The sequence below is a fragment of the Ischnura elegans genome, chromosome 10 (assembly GCF_921293095.1).
Source record: "Ischnura elegans chromosome 10, ioIscEleg1.1, whole genome shotgun sequence".
Classification (NCBI taxonomy): Eukaryota; Metazoa; Arthropoda; class Insecta; order Odonata; family Coenagrionidae; genus Ischnura; species Ischnura elegans.
In genome coordinates, this window is record NC_060255.1 from 58477475 (window position 1) to 58498616 (window position 21142).

At 37.1% G+C, this 21142-nt stretch overlaps 1 protein-coding gene across 2 annotated transcripts in view; it reads left to right on the top strand.

The window, feature by feature from the left end:
* LOC124167131 (furin-like protease 1) overlaps positions 1-17304 on the top strand; it is a 457244-nt gene extending 439940 nt beyond the window's left edge. For both annotated transcript variants that reach the window (XM_046544929.1, XM_046544930.1), the window contains exons 12-13: positions 895-1260; positions 16252-17304. In XM_046544929.1, coding sequence (XP_046400885.1) covers positions 895-1260; positions 16252-16718 — 833 coding nt within the window. In that variant the 3' untranslated portion in view covers positions 16719-17304. The remainder of the gene's footprint in view (positions 1-894; positions 1261-16251) is intronic.
* The last annotated feature ends 3838 nt before the right edge of the window (positions 17305-21142 follow it).

The following is a 21142-nucleotide window of genomic DNA, read 5'->3' on the forward strand; positions in this document are numbered from 1 at the left end:
TGATGCTGGGTCTTTTGTGCGGGGTGGTTAATGAATGAAGGAATGATTAAATATTTGTCATTGAAGCTTGACAGTAAGTTACATTTTCAATCTTTTAAGAGCTTGTGAAATTTACTGCTGGTTTAGGTGGCTATAATGCACTGGATGAAAAGAATGTTTTGCATTAGTCTCATTTGTATTCTTGAGAAATGCATCCAATGGGAGGTATTGTTCAGATGATTGCTATAATGCACAAGGCTGTGTAAACTTGGGCCAAAATTCAAGATCTGGTTACGATATTTTTTTAATACCTGTAGTAGTCAAGAAAATTAACTACCTAATTTTGAGACAATAAATATCAGACCTGATGACAAATATAGGGCCCAACTTTTTATTGAATCTGATTAATAGCCCATTTATTTATTGCCAACTTTCAAAACTCAATATTTAGTGAGCAATAAATTTTAATACATGCATATCATGATATTTTCTTATACTTAAACATTGTCTAGGCCAAGGCAAACGGCTTGAACTCACTAAGGAAGTGGAAGGAGTAATAACTTCGATTAGCTTTAATGCAAAATTCTATGAATTAGACAAAAGCAAATTTTTCCTGGCTTGTGTCCTTGTATCTCTTTAATAAAATGACTGATTTTTTTTTTGCTAAATAGTATGGTAATTTTTTAACACAGCCTTTCCTAAATAAAAATATTAAAGGGATCAAATTAAATCTGGCTCAATCAGCTTTATTAGAATAACTTTTTAAATCAATAAAAACTTTTGTTTTTCATTATTCAGTTTTGATGAGCAAGTTCATGTTTGGTTATTTAACAAAATTGAATGCTTTAGTGTTGGAATCACAATTGTGCTTGATGATAATTAACAGACGATGTAAATGGACTTCTCATCTTACAGCGACGCTGACTGAATGGAACATGCGGCTTCACGGCACTGGCACTGCGCCCGGCATTGACTTTGACACAAACAGCCGTCCAGGCGAGGGCAACGGTATTGCGGCGCGCAACAGCAGTGGCGTGGACAGCTCAGCCAAGGACAAGGGTGGAGGGGGGATGGAGAGGGGAGGCCCGCCTGTGGAGCCAGGTGTCGTGATGGGAGGAGGCGTGGGTCGTGCGCGCTGGAAGCAGGACGGGGGCACGACGAGTGGGAAGGGCGCAATGCAAGGACCTCAGCGCAACAACGAGAACGGGTTCGAGAGAACATCCTCGTCGTCTTCAGTCCTCGCCTCTTCGGGCTGCGACCCCACTGCGCAAGGGTGCATAGGTTTGTGCCTTCTTGTCGTTTTCCTGTGTGCCGCGGCGTCGTCCCCGGCGGTGATCTCCCCCCCCTCCCACGACCCTCCCGTCATTGCGGGGCGGACCGACACTTGCAGGGGGGGGAGATTTGGCCCTCAAGTTGTGGCGGGGAGTGGTGAGGGGAGTGGGCAGCTACGGACGGCCAGATAATGAGATCTATCTCATTGAATAGCGCTCTCCGTAAATAATTAATAAGTTACATGATGTGAGGAGGTGGGGTTGTAATGGTGGTAATACTCTTTTCCTTTGGAGGCCTCGGAGTGCTCTCTCGTGTTCTCGGAAAACTCTTCCCACTCTCTCCCCCTCTCTGAGGGACCCGACGTCCCGCTCCGAGATAGGGGACGCAGTCAGGGGAGAGAGTGGCGATACATATTGATGGAGTATTTCACTGCCAATATTCTGTCTCGTCAATTTTCTTCTTGTGGAAGAGAGGACAGAGACTTGTATTGTTGTTGTGCCGCGCATGTCCCGTTGGTGGTGGACGTGTGAGCCATGCAAGATGGAGAGGGGGTGATCCCCCCTCCCTTTGTTGTTTTGCAGCCCGGCGATTGGCAGTAATCTCGGGCTGACCCCCACCCCAGTCCCTTCCGTCGTAATCCCCCAGAACATCTCACCCTTCAATCACGGCAGTGAAGAACGTCTGCCGCCTTTTTAGAGAAAAATTTTTGAGAGAATTGTGGGTGCCTTTTGTGTCAAATTCTGTGATTGGTGGAGTGGTGACTGCTTTGATGGTCTCTTTATGTCCCACCAGCTAAGATCTGTTGATTCTGTCCAAAAGGATAATAATTATAATCAGTCACGTGAAGGAGAAGGTGTTGCTGGCTGAGGGACTTTCATTCATTTGAAATTGATTGGTGGACTCAACTGCGTTTGTTCGTCACTTTGCTACTTTTACCAGGAATTATAATGGGCTTTTTTGATTCTTCTTCCAAAACTGATACTTATAAAGAATAATATACAAGTATATACAAACATAAGTATAAGATTCAGATGCCTAAGCGCTGTGTTTGCAAATGCTTCAGAGTGATGACTTAAGCAGTAGGATTAGTTGGAGGAACGTAATCCCTCACATGTTGGGCAATAAAGATTGAGCAAAAGGCACGATTTTTGGATTGTATTGGGGCATTTTTGATAGGTTAATGTAGGACGTCTAAACTTTAGACTTGGGCCGATATCTCACTTTCCGATACCAATACCTCATCACCAGCAGCCCATACAAATTGTATTCTTTGCCAATATCTTAATTGAATTTCCCTCATAGTACGATGAGATGGTTCAAGTATGAGATATACATGCGTACATTATTTAGTTACATGGAAAATCCCTTGGTCTATGGATTTGCGCCTTTAGGAATTTTTTACCTCTAAAGTTTTAATAACTCCCCAATGTAATGACACATTTAAATGATGTTGGTGCAACTACATAACAATTTTTTGCCAACACCTCTGCATTTTTATGACGTCTTACTTATGGCTTGATTGTCCAGGGATTTTCTCCAAAACGACCGTGCAGAGAGAACAGTTTTTGTCAAACTTCATGAAAAACTTCTCTGCAGAAAACTTAAACTCTCATGTTTAATTATAAAATACAGCAACATCATCAAAGTGATGAAAACACATGCGCAATGAGTTTTGCAGTTAATGGAAATTTCAAAGTTGGAATGTCATTGGCACTCAAAATTGACAAGCAGAATTACAGTGACTGAACGAATACTTTCAAATGTACATGTATGTTGGAAAAATATCAATTCAAAAAATTATATCAGTGTATTGGAAAAATGGCCATTGACTGATAGTCCCTATCACTGTCAGCCCAAGTCTAGTAAACTTGTCTGCTCATATTGTCTCTTCCCTTGATACTCTCATCGATAATACAGAATGTGCTTGAAGAAGCATTGCTCTGTTCTAATGCCTTTTCTAATGGAAGATAGAGACTCCTCACTGTTGATCATGGAAGTGGCCTTCTAATTAATTGAATGCAGATATTTAGGTGTTTGCCTATCGCCCTTCAGCACCTGTGGCAGTAGAGATTACATACCAGTAAATTTTAGCCCAAAATTTAAGGAAACTGAGGGCTGTAAATCCTTTGAGGGGAAGCATATATTATGTCATCCATGCCAACAGGAATTTTTGCTATCAAACAAAATATTTTATGAAATTCCTATATGTTGCAATATTTTGACTTGTTTTGCTTTGCCTTATATCATCTTATCATTCTCCATCTGTTTGAGTTGGTCTGCTGAGTACCGCTGACATTCTTTTCTATGCTGTAGAAAGAATTACTACACTAACATTCCTATGAGCAAATGCTACCTAATATTATTGTAGTCCACTCCTGGTATTTTGGTTTGTGCCAATGTAAGTTTTTCAGTTATAAACTCTTGATACTTAAGCGTTATTTCTTGTTTCTATCTTTCAGTTTTAGCATCTTCTATTTGATTCTATCTTGCCTCAGGCCATGATTCTTATGATGAATTTGCTGAGGTTACCGCTAGATATTGTTTTAATAGTATCCACGTCAGAATATAACGTTATCTGATTATCTGAAATTATCCAAAACAAATGTACTGTTTGACTTGCTATGTTGGCTTTACATTCCATGATGATTACATTTAAATTTGGTGATAGGCTCGTAGAATTGGAAACTCACCTTTAACCCATGTACTTCATCTCAACTGGATGTGGATATCATTGTCATGTGACCTTTGAGAAATGACGACTCAGCTTGAGCTGGAATATATTCACGTAGAATCGCTGATTGTGTTGTTGTTTTTAAATATGGTTAGAACTCATAATTTTGCAATGGGAATTACTGAAGATTGATGTGGTTGCCGAACAAAAGTCATTGTAACTCCTGATGTAGAATTTCCCACTACAAGCTGCTGCATACCCATGTAGCAAGGTGAATGTCTGTAAGGAAAGATATTTTGATAGTGATCAGATAATTGGAATGCTGATTATTAAGAGCATATTTGGGAATTTTTATGCTAGGAGAATATTGTCCTCTCCTTTGGTAGACAATGTGATCCTGAAGGCCTAAGAAGAAAAGAAATCTAAGAAAAAATGCGTGGAATTGAGTTTGTTCTCATTTGGGGTGACGTATCTTCACACCGAGAGCAAAAAGTGCATGCTGAAGTCATTGCTACCGCAACACAACAGTTGTTCAAAACTGTGTGCTTATGCCCGAATTCCTGAGGACCATCACTGATCCCTAAGTTTGAAATCATTCCCCTAAAGTATCTCAAGACTTGGGGTAAAGTTTTTGATGCTTATCTGCAACACACAATTTTTGTGTTTTTCAATCACAACATCTCATTGCTTTCTGACAGCTTTTAACATGTTGACCACCATGGTGTTTTAGTATATTTTTCTTGTGATGTAATCGGTGTTTTTTTTATTATTTGTGAATCAATCATTGGTTAATGGCATGTAGAAATATCATTTCAAGTGAATCTGAAGTGAATTTTACTCTGTTTTGAAATACTGCGGTCATAATCCATTTTAAACAATCGGTCTTGGTCACCCATGGCGTGGCATGATTCCACTAGGATTCATTCGCTCTGTGGCCTGGCACTATGACTGCCATGGCATGGTGGGAACTTTCATAGCCGTATTTGCGGTCAACATGTTAATGAAGTACAGGTAGTCCCCGGGTTACGGAGCAGTTAGCATCCTGAGAATGTCTGCAATTCAGATTTAGTGTTTATGAATGGGATTCAAACAAATAGCATGTACTCAATAGCAATTGTTTTTGGTTCTCAGTTCCACCGTTTCTTGAACTGTAACTTAAAAGATTTGCCACCAATATTATTTACGCAAACCTTGATTTAAAACCTATTCTCGGGCATAATTTACATTACGTTCTATGTATGTTTAAAGTGATTTTTATGGATTTCATATCGAATTAAAATAACAATTGAGTGTTATTTTTAGGCACTTTTCTAATATACTTGCAAAAATTGATATTTATATCTTTTGAAAATCAAGCAGTGAAAAATGAAGCAATTAAGAATTGGAACTGAGAACGAGTGCCACAAAACAAATCAAAATGGAAACTGAAAAAAATGGGGAATTCACCCTTCCCTTAAATGTGATGGTACATATTAGCAATATTTTGCCAAAAATCTCTTTTATATAATTTAAACAATCACCATTAAGACAATATTGAGCAACATGTTTGATTGGTTAAATTTATGCCAGTGAACGGTGACAGTTTAATAAATTAAAAGTAATCCGATGTTGTATCCATGGCTAGCTGACAGTTAGGGTTATTTAGGGTTACAAGGCGAGTTATAAGCCGATTTATTATATGCTGACAATGCGCACAAAGCAGGAAGGGATTATTGGCATCGCAAAAAAAACACCACCATTATTTTTAGCAAAAATAAACTCTTTAAATATTAATAGTTTCAAATACCCTGAAGAGGAGCTCCAAAGGCCACCTGTAATTACAGAATGCCATGAGTGAGGACGTGCATAACTTGGGGACCTGCCTGTATATCCAGCTTGCCCTAAGTATCTTTTTTATTTTATTGCATCCTTCTACTTTGCTATGTCGAATAGCTCGAGTTCAATGACAGTCCTATTGCTGTTTAGGCTTTCCCATTCCATGGCATTCATTAATAGTCTACTTTTGTGCTTCAGTTTTAAGTTAGAGTTAGCATTTATTTTTTTTAAGTCTCTACCAGCTCATTTTTACGTTTATCATTCATTATTATCGCAAGAAAATAGAATAGAATAAAACATATATTTATTATGCTCCGGGCATCACCCTTGGAGCAAAACACAATGTACAATAATTGGCTCTCCAAAAAGCTCGTTGGATACGTGAAAATGAGGAATTTAATGAAATGATTGTTAAAGAAACAATAACATGCTCAAAATTGACATTCTGAACAACATCTGCAGGTGTGTATTCAGCCAAATATGCAGGCGAGATTGCCTAGTGAAAAAGTTGAATGCCAATGTGCCCCTATGAATTATTTGGCACCATCATGGGGTGTTGCTTTGTCTTGCTGTCCAATTTCCAAAGTCAAATTTAGCTCATGAAATTCGATTGAAAGGTGTCATTCAGGAACGCACAAGATTGTAAATTGTATTGAAGTCTAGTGTACTAAATTCGAAGTGCTCCTGTACCGATATTTGGTCCATGTATGCTTTTTTAGGTTTTCATATTTAAATTTGCTATCTTTTCACTAGTTTTCTTGGCAAATGAAATACCCGTGTGTGTTCCAGGTATCCATGTTGCCAAGATGTGATGTCTTTATCCCTTGTTTAATTGTAGCATCCATGAAGGTTTCCTCATAGTCCTTAATGGTTTTTTCTCCAGTTTGCTAACATTTATTGTATGTATTTCCATACAAATTTGTATTGGACCATTTACCAGATAAGGAACCCTTTGCATATTTTACTTGCATTAATTCACAAGAGTTTTTTTTGCACTCATGAAATAGGGCAAAAATTAGTGACACCTCTTGATTTTCTAATTGTTTAACTATCTTATTAAAATAGAATTTTATTTGATAGCTGGTTATTATTTTCAATTTCTCATTGTTTTATACACCGATGAAGTATCCATTCCAGCTTGATAGGGTTTCCGTGACAATAAGTTGATAGGAATATGTGGGAATATGAATACACCACCATTAATCATATCTATGGAATTCAATTCTATGCCGCTCTATGCCTAGCATTTTTTTCTTTTGGTTGCTTTCGTATTCAGTTGTCGCAGGATAGATATTTCCTCATCTAGTCAGCAAGTTATTTATCATATATAAAGACTCAACTCTTATTAGTATACCCTCAACAATCAATTGCGAGTGCTACATTGTTAATGGAACTGAGTTTCACTGTTTGTTGGTTGTATAGTGGGAGGAAACAGGGACCAAAGTGAAATTCTCAACCAGAGTGTAAGTGTGCCTGTTTGAGTGATGTGCTGTGGAGAGCTGGCTGTTTATATCTTCTTGCCTCCTTTTTCATTTGAGAAAAGATTACTTCCTTTGACTTTTAATTTTAGTATGTGTTGTGTACTCGTGGCCTCTTATGTCTACTGGTCTCAGGTGTTTGTATGAAGCAATTCTTTGGTGTAAAACTTGGATGGATACCAAGGAGGTCTGAGAAGTGAGTGAAATGAAATTTGTTTCTCATTTCTAGTGTGCTGATGAACATTATGTCAAGGTAAACGTCTTGGGGATGTATGTGTTGATTTCATGTGTAACTTATATGGATATTTTTATTTTTCCCCCTGGGAATATCTAAGTTATTCAAAATGGTCCATATCATAGCCAATGAATTCATAGTCTTTCAGATTCATGGAAAATTTGTTTCCTTTGATGGGCTGCATTTGATTTTGCTAGCTAGAGTCTCCAGAGCAATAATAAATCAACCAGAGTAGTTATTTTCACAATGTCAGTCTGAAATTTGTGAAATTATCTCTAAATTATGCTGTTTCTTTTTAATTCAGATATTAATCAACTGAAGTGAACAGCTTAGGTAATATTTTTAAGAAATCTTTCTGGGCATTTTTTCAGGTTATGTAGGTATATGCCTTTATTGTCCTTTCGAAGAAATTTTAGCTCTTGTTATTTGCTCGGTCCACTTAATTTTTTTTTAACCTGCCATTTCACCATTCATGAAATTTCATTTTATTATACTCTAAGTTATGCCTAGTTGACTTTTTCCATGCTCATCCAAAATTTTGAGTCTTTGCTGTAGGACTGTGATAGAACTCAAAATGTCTGATGATGGGAAATATCATCTGAGTATAAAATTGGGAGTAACTTAATCTTATTATTCACCCGAGATGCACAATAAGTAGATCTTTCTTTTATGTATTGTTGCATTGTGAACAGTCTTTGTTGGAAATCAGGTTTTCAAAATTGTGGGCATCTGGTCATATTTTCCATATTAGGCTAATTTTTACCGTTATTTGGTTCACATTTTAATTTTTTTGCATCTCAATTTTAACTGCCATACTGTAATACCATCATTCCTCAATATTTCTTCTTAAGAGGAATGTAAGTTCAAGGGGGTAATTAATTTATTAACAAAATTTAGTGTTTTTATGAAGCTTTTTAGTTAATTAAGAGAATGCGTAGCTCTTACTGGACTTAATCTTTTTTTTTATAACAGATTACTCTCTTGTAATGCTTTTTCCTCGAAATTTTCTTGGTAGTTATGTATATAGAAGACCCTGGTTGACATTGGGTTGAATCTCAATTTTGAAACTTTTACTTCTCCTACGCATTTTTTTATATTATTTTTGAGAAAGGAAGTATGTCAAAAAAAGTCTACCCTTTATCCACTGATAATTTCAAAATTATAGTGTCAGCAATTATATAATTATAGTGGAAACAGCCACCAACATTGGCAGCAAAAGTTAGTTGGATGTTATCATTTCTCAGGTGTAATTGTTTAGTAACAGTAATAACGTTGCCAGTTGATTATGGAATGCTTTGCTTTTGCCACTACTTGAGACAGGAACTCTTCAGAAAATGTCTTTAAATTTTGTATATCTTAGTTCATACTGCTGAAATCATAGTTATCCCTTCCAACGTTTAATTCCTTAACCTCTCAACAAAATAAGCTCCCCTGGTGGTTTCCTTTCGAAGTTATGTAGGAATTACCTACATTAGTTAGCATTTTCTGGATGTCTGGCAGTTTTGGCATTAAAAAAATTTTTCTTTGGTTCTAGATTAGTAATTAATTTTTAATCTCCATTATTCCGACTGATGAATTTTTCAGATCAAATGGTGCGCATTATAGTCTTACTATCACGGGTAGGTTTGTGCATGAATGGGTTCTTCAAATGCATTATCGGTACAGTGGGTGTAGAATTAGCTACCCAAGTCTGTCACTTTTTCATATGGAGTTTTTTTGATATGGCCAAGCTTAGTTGGAGCTCAGTAGCTCTTCAGCTTGAATTCTGGCTTTTACACTCTACTCGGGAACATAGAAAATGGATGATCATCAGGTTTAAGTTAGGTAGTGCCTAAAACGTGATTCTAATATTTCATATTTATATATACTAAATCGACTAACCATACTCATTGACCAAGTGGAAGCAATTTTTTTGCCCAAAATAACTTCTTCAGCTTACTAGATGATGACAGGCGCCGACTTATAAAAAATATTGGGGGGGCCCATATCGGAGGTCTTGCCCCGGGAAGAGGTTAAATTCAAAGTGTGTCGCAGCACCGAAACACTACCATGATTCACACCACTTGATTCAGTTAACCTGCTTTACCTTATAATTATTTGTTTCAACACACATCGTTGAATTTATTTTAAAAGGTAACTATCGTCAAACATGGGAAATAAAAATAACAAATATATTTATGTGATTTCACAAAGCATAATATAACTTAATTATTTTCTTGAATTATTGAGGGGGCTCCGCCCCCCCAAACGAATCTTTGAGGGGGCTCGGGCCCCCTCAGGCCCCATGGAGTCGGCACCACTGGATGATGATGATCATTTGACAATAGATTTTTAATTGGTCTGTTTGTGTGGCAGAATAACTTGATATCAAGTGTATTTTTTTTACTTTTTGCTTAAATTATAGGCTACTTAGTGTACACTTTTTCATGGTGTATTTTAATTTTATTTTTTACTTGCTTTTCGTTAAGATGTAGACATCAGTGATAGTGGTGAAGAACAGATCATAGTACGGTGTTTAGACCTGGGTACACAATACATTAACACATACGAGGTAATGTCTATATGTATGAACGCATGAATGAACACGAAAATGAACCGTATAACCACTCAACTTGTGTGAATGCATGAAAAGAAAATAGAACCTGTTTTAATTTATTTCATGCATTCGCACATGTTTTGTTCTGTACCACAAAAACCATACATGCAAACAGACATTAACTTGTATGGGTTAATGTACTTTGTAACCAAGCCTTTAGAAAATTTATCTTCATGGGCATGGACATGGAATAACTTACAGCACTAGAAGGAATAAAAAATAGTCCACAGTCATATGTGGCTTCACTCTTTTTGTGGGGAAACTATCTCGACTCATGCTGAGGACGATGAATGTAAAAATTAACTCTGTTAGTAGAGTGTTTGAAAATAGATGTTCAGTCCACTGTGAAAGGAGAAAAACTTGCTGCGTTCCTTTTTTTTTAATTCTTCTACGAGAGATTTTTTTACCTTCCTTTGTGGGCTGCTTGACAACATGGTGCTGTAAGACTGGGATATTCTGGGTTTCAAGTTTTCTCGGTCTCTGCTAACTACCACAAAGTGCTGAGCCTTGTCAAAAATTTCATGCCAGCTCCATTTAAAATCTGATATGGAACAAGAGTGCTATTGAAGTGGCCAATCAGGAACAGGTATGGAATGGCAGTGTTCGATTTTTAATGTGTGGTCACAGGAATAAACTGGCATTGTGTCCCACATTATTTCCATATGTTTCATATCACTTCTCCACACCTTCCATTTTGGTGGAAACAACGTTCAATACTGTCTAATTTCAGACCTGACATTTATTTTTGATTGGGAACTATTGCATTAGCTGTGACCAACAAGACTAATTTTTGGTCCTTAATTGTGTCACCCAAATCAACTGAGAAATTTTAATATAACATGCTTTTGATTCCATGAAAGAACTAGTGCTATTTCACTAATTCATTACTGCCTGAGGAATTTCTTAGATCGGAGTTGCTCCGAAGACTCTATGCTGGGAAATTAAATCAGTCCATCGGAAATCAGTGGAGATGAAAGAATACTTGGATTCATTGAATATAATTGGATTATCCGAAAAATCAAAAAATGATAAAAGTTAATCAAATTGCTTTTAAGCTACATATGTATTGAAGCCGAAAAATTTTATTCTGTAATTTTTAAACTTGCAATTTAAGTGTATATTTTACTGTTTTACGTAGACCTGCAGAATGTTCCTGAGGGAATGGATCCCTTAATTTTCTGATGGTTGAATAAGTAAAAGAATTATATCTAATTGCTGTTTCAAGGATGCTTGGCTGTTGATTTTATAATACTCATCTCCACCCATGCTATGTAAAAATCCCAAAAATAGTTTGATTTCATGAGAGCTGGATTTTGTATTACGTACAGAAAGATTGTTTAGTGGGTGCAGCATCCCATGCTATATTACATATGTTGATGTTATGTACTTCCAATAGATGGTGCTGATGAGCAAGGGATCTCTATCATCTTGTGATTTGCCCTCGATAATGTGATGTGTGTTAAAAATGAATACCTGTATGTAACCATACATTAAGACTGTAAATTGTTTTTAGTCATGGACGCCATTGCTTCATGGAATATTATTATAGATATTTCTTAGATATTTGAAGCAAGATGGAAGTTGATGAATCAGTTGTGGCCTACGTATAAATTTGAAGGAATAAAATGCTTTTCGTCGACTGTTCATTGGTAGGTGGGGTGATAATAAGCTGAAATTTATTTAAATTTCTTCAATGTTAATGTAATAAGTATAAGTTTTGTAAAAGATCCAGTTTTTACTTGAGAAGTGTTAATGAGGATGACTGTTCTCTGTATGTAGACTTTATAGGCCCCTGAAGGTGTTTGTGTGAATATATTTTACTGTATGCTTGAATCATCTTTCCAGTTTTGTCAATAGATATACCTTATTTGAACGCTCACTCTTGACTGTCTGCTGTTTTTTGAGTGAGGGAAACATATCTTTCCATCGTTTGCATGATTCAGTATTTGTACAATATGGTTAATAAAACTTAAGTGTCAACTGTTTTACATAAAAGTTATAATTTCTGTGTGATGTTTGAAGAAAAAAATCCTAATCATACCTCTATTGTCTTCTCTTACTGTATGCCAACATTGGATATATTCTTTCTCTCTTGAGGGTACGTTCAAGTATTACGTATTACTCTAGGCAAATACACCTATAGCCAAAGCACCCTTATGGGAGGGAGTGATAACGAGATTGCTCAATTTCATTGTCAAGGGATAAGGGGATGTCACAAAATTGCTTACATTGCCTTCTCATTGTCATTGTCTTCACAGCATTGCATATTACTCTTTAGTGAAGAAAGGAGTAGTGGTTGAGTAGAGCATTTGGTTAATTTTACTCCAATACACGAACTAATATGAACTAATAATCCATTAACCATTTTAGTGCCAGCCTATTTTGCCTGGGATACTGAAGAATACCAGGGATTTTTTGGCAGTTTAGTATGTTTGCACTTAAAAATTTACATAAAGCCTAAATATATATTTTTTTAATATAGTTTTTTTTCGTGTGCTCTCAATACTTATGGGTACATTGAAACTTGACGGATACTAAAAAAACAGTTGCAAAAGCTACGCAAAGAACGAAAAAGATAAGTGTGAGTGTGAAAAAAACATGGCCGATACATCAGCCCATGGAACCCATCAAAGATACCCCTTGGGCTGATAGATTGGCCAGCTGGCACTGTAAGGGTTAATGAATACTTGAATGAATTCATTTCACTAATACAATACTTCTAACTACTAAACATACTGCTTCGTTATAGCAATCCTTTGACTTTGTTAAAGAAACACTTCAAAAATGGAACAAAATGCTTGATTTTTAGTATGTAAAACCAATAAAAAATGTAAAATAAAATCTTACATAAGCGAGTGGGATTGCAAATGCTAATTTTTGCTTACTTGGAAGGAGGGGTCAAATATGGCCAAAACATTATTTACGTAATGCTTGGAATGTTCTCTTATCCACATCAAGACAGAGCATGAAATTATGAACAATCACAACTTCATCGTTTACATTATCATGTCATTCTTGCTTTGGGGCAAACTCTATGGCTTGTCGTTGATAAATTTAGAAATTAGTTTTGACTAGGCACTCCCTGTACCCTTTGATATTGGAAATGATAATGTACATGATCAAATTTTTCACTCGAAAAAAGCAGATATTCATGGACTGAAGCATTTTTGTTTTTTAAAAACGTGAAGGGCAGTTTGATAATGAAAACATTATTGTGATGAAGGAGTAACTTTAAATGCAGGCCAGGTAACAGATAGAACTTTAAAAGATACGGGATTAAAATTGTGTCAATTCCTTCAATCTTTCGTTTCTATGTTACTTACTCTTGAACAATCAAGATCTCAGACCAAGTATAGTTTACATTGTTATCCTATTTTTCAAAATACCCGACATGTGTGTGGAAATTTTAAGGTAAATTATTGGAATTCATTATTCCTCCTGTACTAACCAGAACAACTTAGGGTCATACATAAACTGTAATTCAAACCAGGGGGAAAGAAAAAAATCATGTCATGATAATTGTCTCTGCCACTGTTACTTTGGTTCCTGAGCCTTGCTTTCTTAATGTCTTTTAACCCAATCCTATTGAGAGAATAGTTATTTTTAGATGTGGAGGAATTCGAGATAATGACTAGAGGCGGGTGGGAATAGGAAAGAATCCTAGGGTAGTTTTTGGAGGTAATGGTTGGATAATTCAACGAATTGTTAGTTAAATTAGTGGTCAAATGAGACTTCATTTTATAGAAATTTGCCTATTTATTTGTTACACATCAAAATTGCTGTGGCAATGAGTAAAAAAAAGTTAACCTCTCTGTATTTTATACCCCTAGTTTCTTCTTTAAATCATTGCCACTGAACCAAAATCAATGGCAAGATCAAAAATGGTTTCATAGTGTATGCACAAGCCCTTCCTTGCTTGCATGGTTGAAGTCCAGGCAGGAATGAAGAAGCATTTTTGTGTAGCATATTGCTCTTCCTGGAATGTGAAATAGTTGCAGGAATTCCGTGATAAAGTTTAAATGTTTCCCAGAAAATTTTATTGGTGAATCTTTCTCGGGTTTTCTGCCTGGTGAGATGTCCTGCTGCAGCTGACGTTTCCATGTCTGACTGTCCCATCATTCTCCTATCATTAATTTCCAGCTCAAAATTCCAGCTGCCATAAATGTCACTCATCTATCAGCTTAGATTTGCCTTTGTCAGTATTTTTTTTTACCCAGTTCTTCTTCATTTACTTGATCGCTGGTTTCTAGGCTAGGCTGATCATGTACTCTTTGTGTCCCAGGCTCTTTAGGCCCTGGTTTCCAAGAACCATATATGATGAATAGTGGTGTGATCATAGATCTGGAGAAGTGGTGTGCAAGGATGCATCAAATACTGCGCAATGTCAGAAACTAGAATGGTAGACACCACACCACTCAGTTGCGTTGTACACAAGTTGTCCGAGAGGCAACTGAGGACAAGGTTCTGTGATCATGCAGCAAGATTGTTCCTCCTCGTTATCCTTGATACTTGGAAATCAGAAAAATTGAGCTCCCATAAAAATCAATCATTGTGCGATTACTCCTTTGTGTATCATGCTGCAGCCAATGGTAACCAGAGCTTTAGTCAGACAGTCCATGTGTCCATTGGATCTGCAGAGAAGTTTTGCGTTGTCAAACACTATTTGATCATCCTGGTTGATGCTATGCTCCGCGTAGGATGACTTCTCAGAATATCTGATGCATCTCTCATGTTCTCTGATTCGGGTTTCAATTGTCCGGCTTGTCTTGCCAATGTGAAATGTTCGCTGCAGCTGAGAGTCCTGCCTGGTGGCTGTGCGATGACATGTGTGGACAATATAAAGGGTGGTGGGATGGCTTGTGCTTTGATTGAACACGAATGCTGTTTCATATTCATTCCCTTTGCTTGCCATTGCTTTGAGAGAGGCGCGCAGGGACGGCTCTGTGTGGAAGGTCAGCCTTGCGTTTGGGGGGTGGAGGTGTGGCACAGAGAGACGCACGACACAGCGTATAGTACGGATGAGATCTTCCTCCCTTTGCTGACATCTTTATCTGCAGGGTAAACTGCATTATTTTTCCTCAATAACTATTTTTACTGCTTATATGTTTTCCTTACTTCTCTTTAATGAATGGATTTTTATTCCCAAGTGCTATTCAAGCATGCTCAAGTACTTGATTGTTATTCGTTCAAAGCATAATTTACCCACATTTCTTTGTAGAGTGTTTTTTGTATGTCTTAAATGGTTGTTATGTCCTAAATTATTTATTTTAGAGGCTTTTAGTTCCTTAGCTTAAGATTAATTTCATGTTCAACTATCCCTCACTCCCTTACCAGTGTTTTTCATTGCTTTTTATGTTTAGTTTATATAAAGGTTTTATGATAATTTTGAAAGCTTAGATTTCAATTCTCATGTTGCATGAATAACATTGTGGCAAGTTGTTATCATGGTAAAGAATTCATTTGAATGCCATACTCAGTCACAATCAAATGAAAATGAAGTAATTTTTTTTTCTTTAATAATTACGTTTTTTTCGCATCGTAAAACCATCAGAGGCATGTTATCAATTGCTTTTAAAGTTATTTTAAAATTTTTGAACTTAATGTTGCACTGTTGAATTTTTTATGACTACATGAAGTTTCCGAGGAGGTAAATCTTATCTGCCACTAATCTTCAGCTGTTGTAAAAATATTTTCTGTGTCATACACTGGTTTTCTGGCGATTTCAAACATGTTTCCTTGGAGTTTCATCCCTGTTGCTTTTGCGGTCATCATCATTTGGAATCAATTTTCAATTTCTTTTGCTTCTCACTTCAAAACTGTTGCTACCCTTATTATGTTAAACTTTCATATACTGCTGAATCAGACTCTCACAGACTATTTTTATTTAGTTTTGAATGTTATTTTCATCCTTCTGTTTTTCAAGTTATTTTTATGTTAATTGTATCTAAAATCTCATTTTTATAATAATCTGGGCATAATATTCAAATGCATAATTTTTGTCTCATTTGTTGTTTACCTGGTAACTGATGAGAAGGCAATTAGTGGAATGACAGTTAAATTCAGTTGCATGAGGGATTTTTTCACTACAGTTTCCAAATGTTCTTTCAATACTATTTATGTTTCTAAGTCAATTAAATGAAGGGTGGATGAATTGTGAAAATGTTTGCTAACGCAGTCACAAAAGAGTAACCTGGCATACTTTCAGAATGTCCCGACGGATTGGTCGTGCACCGAGGGAAGTGTGAAGCAGCTTGCCCCCCGCACCACTTCCATGCAAACCCCCTGTGCGTGCCGTGCCACTATGCGTGCAAGGCGTGCGCCGGCCCCAATGACTACGAGTGCACCGAGTGTTTTGAGGACGCCACACCTTCCCTCTATCACACCAACCAAACTGCCAGCTCGTTCCGATGCATCCCATCGGACGTGTTGTTAGCCCTGCACTCAGCCAGGTGGTCCTTCTGGCTCCTCATTGCCTTCTTGTGCTACGCAGCACTAATCTCGTTTGCGCTCGCGTTGATCTGTTGCCAAAAGTGCTTGAGGGATCGCAGACGCTCCGAGCAGGGTCACGTGTACAAGAGTTTGAGCATTGGCAAAGGCTTTATTGGTGATGGAAGGGCAGAAAAACCAGGGTCAGTAGTGTGCGTGTCGAGTGATGATGAAGACGTCACATGATAGCCTGCCTCAGTGTGATGCGATGTTGTATTCCCCATTGACTCAGGGATTGATCAGTTTGTGTGCCCGCCGAGAAGATTGTGCTGTCACTTGTGATAATTAGTTTGTTATGAGTTTCAAGTGGGCAGGTGTATGTGTGTCTTGTGTTGCCCAATCATTGTTGCTGTTTTAAATGGACTCAAAGACTATGTTGTGAATATTTTGGGAAAGAGAGGAGAAGCCAATCTAGTGGGGAAATGGAATAGCTCTTTCATTAGAAATACTTAAGATAATTCTTATCCTGGTGAGATTAACTCCAAAGTATCCTCGCTAGATGCCTGAGTGAACTGAACCAATGCTTACTCAGATTTTATATACTACATATTTTGATTTGCTGTTTTCAGATTATTCCATTCTTTGGAAACATTTCCTTGAAGCCAATGAGCAGCTCCCATTAACCGTCAATTGTGAAAACTATATTTTGTTGTGTGTTGTTGAAAAGTACCAGGCATTGTGCAGCTGAAGTGGATGGACCGCAAGGCTTTACATTGTGATACAATCATCTCCCTCAACAATGACTGAAAGGAGTACTCCCACCAATCAGTAACTCATTTTTTTTTTTGCTTATCTTCTCTTTCAAGTCTGTGCTCCACTATCGAGTTTGGGGAATGGCTGCATAGTCATGTTAAAACTTTCCATTCGCCATTAGCCTAATACCCTGAGCACTCTAGTTCCTAGTTCCTTTGTCTGATATTGAATGGCTCGTAATGAAATGGTTTTACGTTGAGATCATGCTGCTGAAAGAAATGGTCCCTCTAGTGATTGGGATCCTGTTGGTTTGGAAAAGTTCTCAGATTTCAAGGCCACAAACCCATGGTGGCACAGAGAAGGGAATGTTCCAAATCCTCACTGCTTTGTGAATAGTGTTGGAGGAAATAGAATTACTTCCAACACTGAAATATTGGCAACTTACTGGCAAACCCTCTGCCAGTTCGGCATTTTGGTAGGATGCATTGACATCACCCTACATTGTACCATGATGTTCTTTGGATCAAGCCTGTGATCAGAGCAAATTCCATGCAAGCCTTTTTGATGATTGAAGACTGGGAAGTTACAAAATTAGAAGAACAAAGCTTGATTGAGTGGAATTTTACCATATTGAAATAAACACGTGGAAGATTGCAAGTGTTTATTTCAAACTGAGAATATAATTCTCATCCCACGTACCTTTCTCAGAGATATTTACTTATTTATTTCAAGGATACCTACCGTATATGTCTGAAAATAGTCCCCCCTTTTTTTCCAAAAATGCCTGTGGTAAAAGTAAAGGGGGGGACTATATTCAAACGCATTTTTTTAATTTTTCCCGAAACTGAAGCCTCAAAATTAGGGCGGGGACTATATTCAGAGGGGGACTATATTCGGAGAAATATGGTATATACCATAGCTATTAAAAAAAAATAGGAAATGGAAAACTATCAAATGGCTCTCGAATATGCTTTGACAACACTCTTGATTCAATGAATGTCACTGAAAAACTTTGAAGCCCCTGTAATTGATTGGCTCGCCAGTAAGCTACCCACACTTCAGTTTTATTCTTTGTTATACTATTTACTGTTTAATGAGCAATCTGGTTATTCCTTTCTCTTTTGTGATGGTTAAAACTGAGAGGCTCTAACATTCATTTTGTAGGCTGTGGTATTTTACTCTACAGCTTCCTGTATTCTTTGGTTAACTTTTCTTTCCTGTAATTTTTCCCTAAAGCCTATGGGGTGAATTTGAAACAAAACCCAGGTAGTTAAAGATTGTAGACTCTGCGAGCAAAAAGTATGTAAACATATATAATCTTCTTGGGTTCTGTGACGTTCTACTGCAGCTGACATTTTTATATCTGATGCTGCAGTTGTCATCCTTAATTGCTGGCTCAACCTCAAAATTCTATCTGTCATATATATCACTTGCCCATGGGTCAGGCTGACTTTTATTTATCAGTGTCAATATTTTTATTCATTTTCTTGATCACTGGTTTCCACTCATGAATTTGAAACCAAAACCTTAGTAATTAAAGATTGTAGGCTCTCCCAGGAAATAATATGTGTATAATCATCTGATGTTTTGCTCTGTGTGAGGCTTTTTAGCAGATCCCCTTTTCTATGATGTCATCATTGTCACCGAGGCTGCGACTGTATGGCGAGTTTGGTCCACGCTAGGTTTTCACTAGGCTGGCACAGGTTAGTTTGGAATCCATTCCTGACAGGCTAGCTGGAATACCTAATTCTCGATAAGTGTTTTCAATTTGAAATAGTCAATACTACTCGGGTAGTAGCCATGTCCATATCAATTCAATGATAAATTGAGTTGAACTATGGAGTAAGGATGAGGTAGTTTCACATTTTTCTGTTTTGCTCCTTAATCAAGTGCTTCATTTTCATTGCTTAATTTTCAATAGGTATTGATAGTTTTTGTTAGGGTATTATGACAACCAACTAAACGTATGCATTGAGTTGTAGGTTAGTAGAATTCAATCAGTTCAAAGATTCAATATAAATTCTCAATTTAATTTTTTGTAGATTTCTTTGGTAATGACTCTCTTTAACTTTGGTTCCAACACATATTCTTAGTTGAAAAAGTGGAGGGACCGAGAATCAAAGAAGTGAACTGACTCATCCCTTTTTTTTTTTAGGAAACTTAAGCTTAATTGAGACACAGAAAATCACTCAGATTTGGAGATGAAATGGTCATCCAAATGTAAAACTTTTAGGGAATCCAAGATGGCCTGATGTGAGCAATTGATTTGCAATAATCACCAGTGGGGTAAATCCCTTGTGTGGACCTAATTAAGTAATCCGTCGTAGCCCATTTCATTTCAATTATTTGTGCCATTTAAAAAGTACATTACGGCTTGGACTATGCATCCTAATGGAATGGAAATCTCAAATGGATATTCAAGAGAAACAGATGATACAGTTGTGATTTCATCTGAAAATTTTTTTCCTCACTTTCTGTGTCGTGTTTAGCTTGAATTTTTGTGAAACTGTGAATAAGTCATTATGTACTTTTTTCTTCATGCATAATGTTGCCATTCGAAATGACTCTTGGATGTGGAGAGTGAAGGTTGTTCTCCACTTCTGAAAATGAAGGACATTGTTATCATTTACATTGACTGATTCCTAAGCTATTAGATAACAATTTGAATTGTAAGATGGCAGCTGAAATATGTTGCAGGAAATAACAGCTGTCTGATGATATAACATTGGTAGAAAATGAATGCGGAAATATAAATATATTTCTGCTAGGTTGTGGGTTGTAGTATTCTGTACATATGGCTACGGTGATGAATAAAATATATTTTCATAGCATAGAATATCTTGCAATTTTTAATGATAAAATTTTTGTATGGCGTACATGACTTTCGTAGTGTGTATTGTTTAAAGTTGTGTCCTTGACCTTTTTCCTTTGCTACAATTTAATTGCCTACTGTTTGCATTATCAAAATCATTGGTGGAATCAGCATGGAAAATTCAGTTAGAAATAAACAGTAGATTTCAAGTGATTTTAGTCATCCAATCAATTTAGAATCTACCGTAAATAAACACCTACTTTACACATTGTTTCCACCACCTATTATGCACTGGGAGTACAGGATTAGTTGGAAGACACTCCACAAAAGTTAGGAAGTTCGTGTCTTAATACTTTTTGTTTTCCAAAATTTTACCAATGTTACTTCCAGACTAGCAGTGACTCTGCTGCACTAATGGTCGTTGCCTTGTTGCCTATCATTGTGGCGCTGTTGCCTGTTGTGGCACTTTAGGCAGGTAAGTGGTGAGAATGGAAGGTGTAGGTGTGGGCAACGATACACTGCCCCCTTCCCAATTGCGAGGAATGGTTACAGGGGGCTTGGGGGACATGGCATTAATTGTGGCATGCAAGTGCCTGGCTCTCTTTATCTACAGTTTTGCAAAGGAGAACCAGAGATTGCAAGCAGAGATTCTGCGTAGAGCAACCCAAACCCTATCCCTGTAGCACTTGGCACCACTGAGATAGGCCCTAAAAAGCAAAGACTGGTTGACATGTAAAAATCCTAATACATGCACATTGATCTGGGACATAGCCAGGATGATATGTTGGGGAGAGTGCAATCAGAGGGGTCAGGGATGGGGGTGGAACCTATATCTTGGGAAAATATGAATACGTATTTTTATCTCTAAAAGTCATCTTTGAGGCTATTTTGGCTCTTAAAATTACTCAATCGATATTAATTTTGCCTCTTTGTATTAGTGGAGTAGAATAAAATTGTTTTATATGTCAAAATTCTTTTGCTAAAAATAATTGGTTTGGGAAGGCACGTGCCCCCTTCTCCCCCTCCTGGCTATGCCATGGTTTAGATTGCCTATAAAGGGTGCTAATTTGCTCAATGTACTTTCATTTTTCTGTCATTGTCCCCT